At 43.3% G+C, this 12,831-nt stretch overlaps 1 protein-coding gene across 1 annotated transcript in view; it reads right to left on the bottom strand.

Annotated features, from left to right (window-relative positions):
• OTOG (otogelin) overlaps positions 1-12,831 on the bottom strand; it is a 122,866-nt gene that overhangs the window by 19,226 nt on the left and 90,809 nt on the right. The window contains exons 39-45 of the mRNA XM_056803791.1: positions 10,405-10,625; positions 7,130-7,268; positions 6,598-6,792; positions 5,461-5,673; positions 3,529-3,633; positions 3,231-3,338; positions 2,303-2,404 (exon numbers count right to left, since the gene is read on the bottom strand). Coding sequence (XP_056659769.1) covers positions 2,303-2,404; positions 3,231-3,338; positions 3,529-3,633; positions 5,461-5,673; positions 6,598-6,792; positions 7,130-7,268; positions 10,405-10,625 — 1,083 coding nt within the window. The remainder of the gene's footprint in view (positions 1-2,302; positions 2,405-3,230; positions 3,339-3,528; positions 3,634-5,460; positions 5,674-6,597; positions 6,793-7,129; positions 7,269-10,404; positions 10,626-12,831) is intronic.

Here is a 12,831-nt window from a genome sequence, read left to right as displayed (position 1 = left end):
AGCTACATCAATTGTACAAAAAATCAAGCCATTCTCCAATTGATAAATGGGGAAGGGACATGAACAGGCAGTTCACAGCCAAAGAAATCAAAACTATTAATAAGCACATGAAAAAGTGTTCTACATCTTTTATAATCAGAGAGATGCAAATCAAAACAACCCTGAGGTATCACCTCACACCTAGCAGATTGGCTAATATGACAGCAAAGGAAAGTAATGAATGCTGGAGGGGATGTGGCAAAGTAGGGACACTAATTCATTGCTGGTGGAGTTGTGAATTGATCCAACCATTCTGGAGGGCAATTTGGAACTATGCCCAAAGGGTGATAAGAGACTGTCTGCCCTCTGATCCAGCTATAGCACTGCTGGGTTTGTACCCCAAAGAGACAATAAGGAAAAAGACTTGTACAAGAATATTCATAGCTGCACTTTTTGTGGTGGCCAAAAATTGGAAAATGAGGGGATGCCCTTCAATTGGGGAATGGCTAAGCAAATTGTGGTATATGTTGGTGATGGAATACTATTGTGCTCAAAGGAATAATAAAGTGGAGGAATTCCATGGAGACTGGAACAACCTCCAGGAAGTGATGCAGAGCAAAAGGAGCAGAACCAGGAAAACATTGTACACAGAGACTGATACATTGTGGTACAATCGAAGGTAATGGACTTCTCCATTAGTGGCAATGCAGTGTCCCTGAACAATCTGCAGGGATCTAGGAGAAAATCACTATCCACAAGCAGAGGACAAACTGTGGGAGTAAAAACACCGAGGAAAAGCAACTGCTTGACTACAGGGGTTGAAGGGATATGACTGAGGAGAGACTCTAAATGAACACTCTAATGCAAATACCAACAATATGGAAATGGGTTTGAATCAAGAACACATGTGATACCCAGTGGAATCACGCATGGGCTATGGGAGAGGTGGTGGGAGGGTGGGGAGGGAAGAAAAGAAAATTATCTTTGTTTCCAATGAATAATGTTTGGAAATGACCAAATAAAAATTAAAAAAAAGAAAAGAAAAGCATCCCTGACTCTTCTTTCTTTTTAAAAACAGAATCTCTAAGAACAACAATTGTTATAGTAGCTATCCATGATTGCAGAGGACTGATGATGAAACATATTAATCGCCACCTGACAGAGGTGATGGACTTGGTACAGAATGAAAGCCTAGGTTTTCGTATATGCCCAATGAGAGAATTTGTTTTGCTTAACTAAGCATATTTGTTACAAGGAATTTTCTTTTTTTCAACGAGGTAGAGGTGGGAAGGAGAGAAATGGGTTTCTGTTCATTAAATAGGCAATTTATTAAAAGTAGAGATGGGGTAGCCATAGACACACATTCAGATGAGGTCACTCACTATATTGTTAGTTTTACTTAGTTGTTAAAGTTTCTTACAAGAGATTTCTCAAAGTAGAGAAATCTATAAATGTTTTTATTATAAAAACAAAACCAATCAAAACTTTTTTAGAAAGGATAACCCTGTTGCAAGAATAAACAATTTCAGTCACTCTGAAATGATACACAAGCTAGCATGAAGCACAATTAGGATTTGAACCCAAGTCTCAGGCAATTAGATAGTCAGTCAATTGAATGTCTACTGTGTGCCAGTCACTGGGCTAAGCACTGGAGTTCTGCTAAGGCAGGGTCTTATCCCTTCAGGGTTATATCTCAGCATGGTGTTGGGGAGTCCAAGTTCTCAATGGAAACTGGAACCACCCTAGAAGATCTTGAAACAAGTTCCTTCAACCAGACCTCTATAATGCCCTCAAGAGAGGCTATATAGGCACCTTGAGACCCCGTGGAACCTTGAAATATTAAAACTAGAATACTGAACCAGCTAGGTAGCTCTGTGGAGAGGGAGCCAGGCTGGACTCAGGAAGACCTGGGTTCAAACCTGGTCTGAGACACTTCCTAGCTGTGTGACCCTGGATGAGTCACTTAATCTCAGTTGCTTAGCCTTTACCACTCTTCTGCCTCGGAAATGATATTTAGTACAAATTCTAAAACAAAAGGTAGGAGTTTTTAAGAAACTGGATTCCTTAAAAAATGTCCTAAAATTTCCATCAGTGATAACCTATTCCCCCTCTGATTAAGCAGGGTAACACCAGACTTTGTTTGATTTGTAGGGGTTTCATGGGGCCCAAATTTTACCTTCCTGGGTTTCCTTAAAAGGAGGGCACTTTTTCCATTGGTCCTAAGACAGAGCTTTTGAGCAGGGACCCAGGGCTCCAGCAGTTGGGAAGGTTACCTTGAGGTCCATGCCCTATAGCTGTGGACAGCTCCCTCAACAACACTCACCACACAGATAGAGTGGGCAACAGAGCTCTGCAGTGTCGCTGTCCACTGTGAGCACCTCTCCTTCCTGACACGTGGGGATGGGGTCCGGACAAGTGTCACAGCCTGTATAGACAAGAAGAGAGCGGGAGAGACAGCATGAATTGGGACAGAGAGGCTCTGGAGGCCAATGTGGCTAGACAGAGGCCCCCTAAATCAGAGATGGCATTTTCAAGGTCTCCAGTTTGTCCTTGTCTAAGGTCACAGAGTGAACAGGTAGGAGAGGCAGGAATAATGAAGAGGAGGATGAAAAAGACAATAATAACTAGAATTTAGGTAGTATTTACTATGTGCCAGGCAAGATGCCAAAGACTTTACAAGTAATATCTCATTTGATCCTCACAACAACCCTGGGAGATACGTGCTATCTATTATCCATTTTACAGATGGGGAACCCAAGGCAAATGGAGGTTAAATGGCTTGCCCAAAGTCATACAAGCCAGCATATAAAGGCTGGATTTGAATTCAGAATGTATGTTTCCTGTTTCCCAGACAAGGGCTCTTTCCACTGCGTGCCACTGCCTTTTATCCATGCCATCATCCTCAGCCTTTCCTAATTCTTCCCCTATAACAAGAACTGACACCAGTCTGTAAGGCTGGGCAGAAGGCCAGACCCATCTCCCTCTACCACCAGTCCCTGGATCTAGAGAAAACTCTTCTTTGGTGCTTCTCTTAAGAGACCAGAGTGGGCCCAGGTAGGGAGGGATCTAGTGATGGGTTAGGTAATGTGGGCATCTCAGACACTGGAGATGCTGAGATAAACCACTCCTTCTGCCTTACTCAAGTGGTCATTGATCTTGAAGTGATGATGCAGTAAGAAGGGGTTTGACTTTCTCTGGGGCTAAGGAAGAGGGGGCGCGCCTCATTAACAGAGATGCCACAGCCACTATACCACAGAAGTAGGAGATGCAGCAAGTGTCTCCAAGCCGGCCGGCAATCAGCATCTGGTCCTGGCGACACTGAGGATCGGGCTGAGCCTCACACTGCTCTGGGTCACATTCTGAGGAAAACCAAGCAGTTCTCAGTCTTGCTGTTACCTCTGGTCCAAACCCATGCCCAGCCCCACAGGAAACAATATGCAACCTCACTCATGTGGGTCTCTTTTCCCCCTCTGGACCCACCATGAGCCTAGCTCAGAGGGAAGAGGACAGCTCCAAGTGGCTCCCCTCACCATCTGGATGTTCACTTACCACAGGTATAGCTGGGGCAGCAGGATTCCTCCTGGTAGTGCATGAGCAGCCTATCCCCGGGAGGGCAAGTGGGAGTCATCCCCTCACACAGTGTCTGGTTACACACTGACCATGTGAGAAAACAGAGCAGAGTCACTGGTGGGGCCTGAGGATGTCCCACCTCCGGTCTGAGCAACCCTCTTTGGCCATGGAGAGGGACTTCGGAGAGCCTTGGTATTCAGGAAAGGCATCTGATCTCTGACCATTCTTGTTTCCTGGACTACCCACTTTGATCCTGGTTGGAGTCAACAGGGCACCCTCTGAACCCCAAGCCCAATGGGGGTTCCAGAAGAACTAAGGACTTCATTTTCACCCCTAACCCAGCCTTTACCTGCCTCCCCATTTGCATGCATATCCATTCCATCATTTAGGCTCCTACTGTGAAGAAGCTACTGTTCTGGGTATTGGGCACCTGATGTAACTATTTATGAAGAATGGCAGTGTGTGTCCTCAAGGACCTTATAGTCTAATAGTTTTTTTGGGGGGGAGTCCTCTACCTGGAAAAATATTCTCTATGATATTCTCTCTATGTAAAATTGTTGATATCTATTAGATAACAGAATAATCATAAATCATAACATCAAAAATGAATCATTCGAATTAATATCTTTTTTAAAACTAGAGGAATCTAGAATCTTCTAGGTTTTTTTAAAAGTAGAAGAATTGGAAAAGATCATGGAGACGATCTATTCCAATTCCTTCCTTTTTAAAATCTTATTGATATTTTTTCACATCACAGTCATTTCTTGATATATATTGCAACCCCGGTTTGAACCTTTTCACTAACAAAGTCACACAATTAAGGTGAGCCAAGTGACAAAAGTGACAGTGTGTGTACCAACTTCTCAACAAAAAACCCTTGATTTCCCATGTTGCCCAAGGTCACACAGAAAGTTAAAGTGAGGATCCAGCTCTTAGAGCAAGAGACTCCCCGCTTTTTCAGGAACCATCTATTCCTTTCAGAAACCACTTTGTTCAACCCAGACCTGAACAATAATCCCCTCTATATCACACCCAGCAAGGGGTCATCCAGCCTTGGCTCGAATCTCTGAAGCAGCTTAGTTACCATTCTGATCACTGGGAGGTTTTTCCCTACATCAAGCCCAAACCTACCTCTCAGCAACTCCCAGGCATCTACCCCAGCTCTACGCTAGGAGTGCAAGCAGAGGAAGGCTAATACCTCCTCAGCCTTGAAAACACTCAAGTCAAGGATCAAGCCTTCTCTTTTTCTGACTTGATCCAGCATTCCTTCCACTATCCAACACTGCCTCATTGGGGATGCTTCTAAAGAATCTAAACTGTTATCTAATGTGGTAAAGACACAATGGAATTGAACCAAGAGACTTTGATACTCATCCCAGGTCTGCCATTAACAAGCCAGGTGATTTGGGGCAAGTCTATAAAATGGGTGAATTAGATAATATATCAATATTATTTAAAATTATATTAGAATAAATGAATTATTAAGATAAATATTAATCAATAAGCGATTGTTTTGTTGTTGTTGTTGAGTTATTCCAGTCATGTCCAACTCTTTGTGACCTTATCTGGGGTTTTCTTGGCAAAGATACTGGAGTGGTTTAACATTTCCTTCTCCAGTGCCTTTTTAAATATGAGGAGCTAAAGCAAACAGGGTTAAGTGACTTGCCCAAGGACACATATCTAGAAAATGTCTGAGATTGGATTTGAATTCATGAAAATGAGTATTCCAGTCTCCAGATCTGGTGCTCTTCCCACTGCATCAACTAATAAATAACTATAGAATCTCTCAGTTTTCTTCTAGCTCTGAAACACTGGTGATCCACACAATAAACTAAGAAATATCATATTTCTCTCCATTATGTACAAGAGGAAATTCAGAAACAGTGAGTGGATGGTCTGACTTAGACTTACCACAGATTGTGCTCAGGCAGCAGGGGTCTTCAGTAGGTATCATGAGGGCCACTTCCCCAAAGCGTTGGCACCCACCAGACAGGGTTTCAGGGCAGCCAAGATCCACAGGGATGATGGTGTTGTAAGCCACACACTGGTCCTGGCAGCAGCCACTGAGTGAGCTGTTCCAGATCTCACCCACGGCTCGGGGCACACCCACACTGTCTGTACATGCTGTGAGGGCAGGCAGGTTAGGGAGGCTAGGAGAACACTGACCTAGACCCACTGGGTTCTCCCTGGACACTCATTCTTCCACTTCTGCTGAGTAAGACTCTGCCTGTTCTCACTAGGGTCATATAGTTCATAGAATCTGGAGATGGAAAGGATCTCAGGAGGCAACTAGTCTAGCCTACATATCCAAGGAGATAAAGAAGTGACTTGTGCAAGGCCACACAGGTAGTGAGCATCAGAGATGGAGTTGTAACCAGATCCTCTGCCTCGAGAGTCAGAAGGACCTGGTGAGAGAATAGTCTGTTTGGGAGGTAGTGGTGCCCAAGAACTCTAGACTCTGTGTTCTAGAGAACAAGAGTCTTGATAAGAAATGCACTGACTCTTCCCCACATATCTCTTTCTAATCCAAGGATTACAGGACATCCCCAATCCCTCACATCTGCCTCCTTCCCTTGCTCCTCTTGACCAAAGCCTCTTTCCCTGACTTTGAGTCCAGAACCAATCAATTAATCAACAAACATGCATTGCCTACTATGGGTCAGTCTCATAGTATTAGGTGCTGAAGATACAAAGATGAAAGTCCAATAATCCCTCTCCTCAAGGGGCTTGCATTCTGCTGGTCAGAACCTGCAACCTGGCACAGGATAAGTAGATTTGGGCCCTAGATTTGTTCTTTCCCAGGCAGCTAAAAGTCAGGGATATATCTCTATCTATATATCTATATCTACATCTATATCTATAACTACATCTACATCTATATACATCTCTATCTCTATATCTATCTCTATGTCTATATCTCTATTTCTATATCTATGTCTATATATATATATCTATATCTACCTATGTGCCCCCCATCTCAAGGACCTCTGATCCTTGACTCCCTCAAACTTGTATGCTGGGCTCTGGGACCTGGTAGTTGACACTTACCACATTTCTCCTCAGGGATGCAGAGTGGAGAATGGAGTCTGTGCAAGACAGTGCCCTCAGGGCACACACAGCCTTCTCCAAGCACTGAACAGAACTCTGGGTCAGGGGGTTCCCGCCACCCATCCTGGCACGTCTTGGGAATGTCACAGACTGCCACACATGCTTGATATGTAGAATCTCCAGGACATAAAAAGGCTGGATGGAAGTCAGGTAATCAATTCGGCAAGTATTCATTAAGCGTATGTTATATGCTAGACACTGTGCTAAGCACTAGGGGTGCAAAGAAAGGCAAAACATTATTCCAGTGCTCAAGGATCTTATATTCTAATGAAGGGTGACATTCAAAAATTCTACACAAAATGGAAGTGTGGATTAAGAGTAAATTTTGGTTGATGAGAGTAGGTCCCATTAGAGAAAAGTAGATGGGGGGGGGGGGGGGAAGAGACAAGAGACAGAAGAAAAAGGATGGCTTGGTTGGTGGATGGATGGTGTCTAAGAAGTCTTTCCCTTCCCCACCCCACCCCCAACTCACGGCAGTAGTCAGAGCGCCGCCACTCAATGCACACATTGAATTTGTGACACATAGCCACATAGACAGTCAGTGCCACACAGGGCTGCTGGACATATTTGGTGTCTCTGATCCATAGCTCACAGAATGATTCTGGGGTTACCTGGAACAGACCAACCAATTAATGCCATCTTCCCACTCCACCAAAGATGTGAATGAGAGCATCACCACTCCTCCCCAGTGGGGCCACCTTCTGTTGATACCTCTTGTCACTGACTGTGTCTTGTTCCCTAGGTTCTGAAGAGAACAGCTCCCATGTCAAGAGCCAGAGCTCTGTTTCTTCTCCATTTCTTACCTCTTCAAAATCACACTCTCACTTCCTTCAGGAAGCCCTCCCTGACTTATCCTCTCCTGTGAAAGGAAGGATAGCCTGCCCTCTAATCTGTATCTAGGCCTTGGATATCAGAGTCCACATTCCTACTCAAGTGTTAAGACCTGGACCATTGGCAGAGACAGATCCCAAACTGCTCTCCATACTTTGTCCCTGAATCCATTAGGGATTATTGTTTCAGTGACATTGGTTTCCTTCCTAGACAAATATGATCCAATTTAACAAAATTTTACTAAGAACTTTCTGTATACACACATGTAGGAGTCACTGTGTGACAAGTAAAAGCAGTCTCTGTTCTCAAGGAGTTTCCATTCCATTCTATTAACCAGCCCCTAAGCCCTGTACCTGGGTCTGGGTGACTTTGTATGATGACTTCTCCCTTATTTTTGGTGGAAATTAGTTCTCCAACAACACATCCACAAAATTCTCACTCCATCCTGGAGTCAGGAAAACCTGACTTCAAAGCCAGTCTTGGATTTTTAATAGCTGTGTTACCTGGGCAAGTCACTTAAATTCTGTGCCTCAGTTTCTTCAACCACAAAATTGGAAAAATTGATGATAGTGTCTATCTCCCAGGGTTGTTGTAAGGATCAGATCAGATAATATCTATTAAAAAACACTTAGCCCAGTGTCTGACACATAGTAGGAGCTATAAAAGTGCTTCTTTCCTTCTCTTTTTCTCTCACCACCTCAGCCAAACTATCACAGCAAAATTTCCAGACAGTTTACTGTCCCTATTTAGAGTATGGCATTGTCATAACCCTGGTGGGTTACAGAGCCCTAACTTCTCTCCTGATCTCCAGTCTTGCCCCTCCAAATATCTCTTGGATATATAAAACTGGATATTCCCCAACCTATCTTTCTTCTTTACTTCTCTATTATTATCAATGGTGTAACCATTCTCCTGGTCAACCAGGTTCACAGCTTGGTGTCATCCTTAATTCCTCACTCTCTCTCAACCCCTACACTCAACTGGTTGCTAAATCCTGTCAGTTCTACCTTCATAACATCTCCTCTGACTTTCACCACCTTAGTGAAGACCCTCATCACTGCATATTTGGATTGCAATAGCTTGCTAATTGGTCTCCTTGTCTCCATTCTTTCCCTGATCTAGTCCAACTTCCACTCAGCTATCAAAATTACTTTTCTGAATTGGTTTGGACCATGGCAATCCCTTCTTTATCCCCCTTTTATTAGATAAATTTCAGAACCTCCCTATTTCCTCCATGAACTAATATGAAGTCCTCTCTCTGTTTTACCTTTGGAGCCTTCCATAACCTGATCCCTTCCTATATTTCCAACCATCTTATTCCTTACTTCCCTCCATTTCACTATGATCAGTGACACTGGCTTCCTTGATATTTCCTATACATAATATCCCTCTACCTTATGACTTTTTTATCCCTTATTCCATCATAGAATCAATACTGTATAATTGGTTCCAAGGAAGAAGAGCAGACAATGGTGGTGGGGGAGGAATGGGTAAATGGCTTGCCCAGGGTCACATAGCTAGGAATCATCTGAGGTCAGATTTGAACCCACAACCTCTCATCTCTAAACCTGGCTCTCAGTCCACTAAGCCACCTTATCCCCTATTTCTTGATTCTATATATTTTCACCGACTATCTCCTATGCCTGAAATTCGCTCCCTTGTTATCTCTACCACCTAGTTTCCTTGACTTCCTTCAAATTTCAACTAAAATCCTCCTTTGACAAGTCTTTCCTTGTTCCCCTCGATGTGATTGTCTTCCCTTTGAGATACTCTCCAATTTATTCTGTATTTATCTTGATCACTCATAGTTGTCTGCATGTTGTTTGCCCATTAAACTGGGAGCTCCTTTAGGGCAGAAACTGCTTTTGCCTTGCTTTGAATCCCCAATGCTTAGCACAGTGCTTGGCACATAGTAGGTGTTCAACAAATACTTGTTGACTTGACTGATGCTACCCACAGTAATGTACAAAGTCATGTGTGAAGTATGCCCCATGGGCAAAGAAATGCAGGAGGGGCTGGCAATTCTTTAAGACTGCAGGTTGCGTAGAAAATACCAATTTACATTATTAGAAAGTATTTGCTCACCATAGAGTTCCACCTACCAGTAAAAAACCACAGATCCAATCCTAATCCCTAAATTCTTTCTTTAAAAAAATCAACCTCTGTCTGATGAGCTGAAGGGAAGAAGGAATTCTAGCCACACTGAAGACAAGGGACTGGGAAATTGCAACACCCTAGGGGTCAGACTAGGGCAGGTGACAATAATAGATTAGGGCCACCATTTCCAAAAACACTAAGGTAAAGAATATTTAGAACAGGGAGTATTAGCTTTCAATGCATAAAATAAAGGACTTGGACTTACAAAGGAAACCAATTATATTGAAATAGTTATAAATTTTTTTAGACAAGGTCAGAGACTCCAGATTAAGAACACTTGATTTAGAGAGTGAGAGAAGCATCATGGAGACTCATTTGCACATTTCTCTGACACCAGCCCCCACCCCCACCCCCACCTCTTTACCAGGATCAATCTCTATTGAACTTCACAGGGAGTCAGAGAGACCATTAACTAATAGTCTATCTTGGCCCTGCCCTAGACCCAGTTCAACTCCGGAATCTGACTCCACAACTCTGCTATAGAGAACTATATATAACTCTCAGCATGTGTTCTGCAACTGGATAGATAGCCAGAACTACTCTGTCTTATGGTATCTCCCAACTGGAACCATATAGGTTATGGGGGCATAATGGGACACCCAGGGGTCACCTGGGCACAGTGCTAAGGTTGGGCAATGGATTGAGGGAGAAAGGCTCAAGCCCTCTTAGATCCCTGATCATTTCCTGTCCCATCCCATTCTGATGGACCCTTCCCTTTTGATCCTCCCATTCTTATCCTCCAAGGTAGGAAGAACATACAAAGGCATGGCAGCTACTAAATGTGCGGTTGGAGACCATGCGAATACAAGGAGAGCAATCCGCAGTGGCACACGTGTCCTCACGGAAGCGGAATTGGCCCACCGATGTCAGGGTGCTGGGCAACTGCCAACTATCCAGAAAGGGAGTAGGGTCTTCATTTTCCTCCACCACAGTGCCATCAGGTAGGGTGAGATCGTTGGCCACATCACCATCACAGATACCTACAGGCAGAGTGGAATGATCTGACAAGTAGCACCTTGGAGAGCATTTATCAGCCAAGGAGGGGGTGGTAAGCATCACAGATGAAAACATGGATGTTCCAACTCTAAATTCTAGTTTCCTTTGCCAGCCCCTCTTCTACTCCAAGGTACAGATTTTCCATGCTCACTGACCCCAGGCCTGAAGCGTTCCCACAGATGTGTTCTGGTCCCTTCTAGAAAGACTAACCTTGAATAACACCTCAAACTACTAATTCTGAGGGCCATTGTAAATTGGGAAAATTATAGGCTTCTCTAGGTAGGCTGATTGCCACACTCTAAACCTATTCCTGGAGAGTCAGAGACCCACATTCCAATGTTGAGGGTCAAGGCAAAAGGTATTTCTTCTGCAGGAGAAACTTTCCCACTCACAAGCCAGACAAGGTCCACTAAGAGACATACCTACTACCTGAACTCCATCTGTGACTTAAGAAGTCTCCATATCTGAGAAAAGATGTATGTGGGATGAGATTCAGTATATAATCTCAGAGTAGTTTTTGGCTTGTAACCCCAATTTTCAAGACTCCTTAGTATTACTATTCCTTAGACTAAAACCACCTAATATCTAACATTTCTTAGACTAAACCCTCCCCTCCTTGAGAAGCCTTGAGAAGAGTTTGTCTGAAGGCTGGGAAACTTGTCAACTCTAGGAAGAGGAGTAAGATAAGAAAGAACAGGAAGTTTCAAAAGTATCTTTATTGTCCCAGGATGGGAATCCCATGATAGTCACAGGTTTTTCTTGATCATGGGGGTACATAATGTTGAAAATCACACACTCAAGACTGTAAACATCACAGCACCTCTTTCTGTGGGATTGGACAGAGGGGAGGAAGAGGATCTTGTGTCAGGATTATTATAAAAATCTGTGATTGTACCTAGAAGAATAGAGGACATTTTTGCCCTGAGCAAGCCACTTATATGGGTAGAATCCCTTTTATTTCCCTTCCCCTCTCTGTCCCCTACTACCCCCACTATCTGCTGTTTTCTCTGAATAAAGCCACTTTTCTCTGCTGGCATCTTATCAACTCTCCTGTTTGCTCATTAGAGTGATTTCTGGGGGTAAGAGCCCCCACAAATTCCACTCCACACAGATACTCTATCTTTTATATTCTATGTACTACATTTCCATGTCTAGGCTTTTCCTGAATGGCTTCCTTCCATGGAGAACCAACTCCCCAATTAAAGGGATTGGCAGTGATGCTAGGGAAGAAGTTGTGCTTAACTGTTTTTTAAAGAGCTGGAAACAGCTGAAATAAATTATTTTTTGAGTACACAGAATTTTAATGCTACCTGAGAAGTAAGTCAGAGAGGAGATTTAGAGAAGGGTGAAAAGACTTGTACGAACTGATACAAAGTGAAGACAACAGAACCAAAATCGAGAGAGAGAGACAGAGAGAGATAGAGAGAGAGAGAGAGACAGAGACAGAGACAGAGAGAGAGAGAGAGAGACAGAGAGAGAGAGAGAGACAGAGACAGAGAGAGAGAGAGAGAGAGAGAGAGAGAGAGAGAGAGAGAGAGAGAGAGAGAGAGAGAGAGAGAGAGAGAGAGAGAGAGAATGAGAGAGGGGGGTAAAAGCATGGATGAAAGTTATATATATATATATATATATATGTACACATATCTTTATGCACACATTAACATTGCTGAGAAATATATTAAAAGGCAACTGAACTCTGATTAAAGGCAATGATAATTATTAGTTCCAGAAAATACATGATGAAATACATCTTCCTCCTCTTGGTACACTGGGGTAGGGGGTGGGATAAGGGTTTACAGATGCCAAATGTCACACCAAAAAACATTTATTAAGCATCTTCTATGTGGAGGCATGAGGCTAAGTATGGGGAACCCAAAGAAAGAGGGAGGAACAGTCTCTCCCTCAAAGAATTCACAGTCTAAGGAGGGAAATAACATGCAAGCAGTTATGGGCAAGTAAGATAAATATAGAGAATCTTTGAGGGAAGGCACTAGTGTTAAGGGCAATCGGAAAAGACTTCTTGCAGATGGTGAGATGTTAGAGGGGACCTGAAGAAAGCCAGAACAATCAAAATTTCAATCACAGGGATTGTGGTCACTTGTCAAATGTGGCCACTGAGTTGGTTAATTTTGTTTCAGGGTTTTGTTTTTTAAACAAGCATGGTTCTATGGGAATTGAGGGGTATTGTCTATG

This window comes from Monodelphis domestica, chromosome 6, assembly GCF_027887165.1.
Source record: "Monodelphis domestica isolate mMonDom1 chromosome 6, mMonDom1.pri, whole genome shotgun sequence".
Classification (NCBI taxonomy): domain Eukaryota; kingdom Metazoa; phylum Chordata; class Mammalia; order Didelphimorphia; family Didelphidae; genus Monodelphis; species Monodelphis domestica.
The sequence above is the reverse complement of the archived record's forward strand: the minus strand, read 5'-3'. Positions and strand labels throughout refer to the sequence as shown.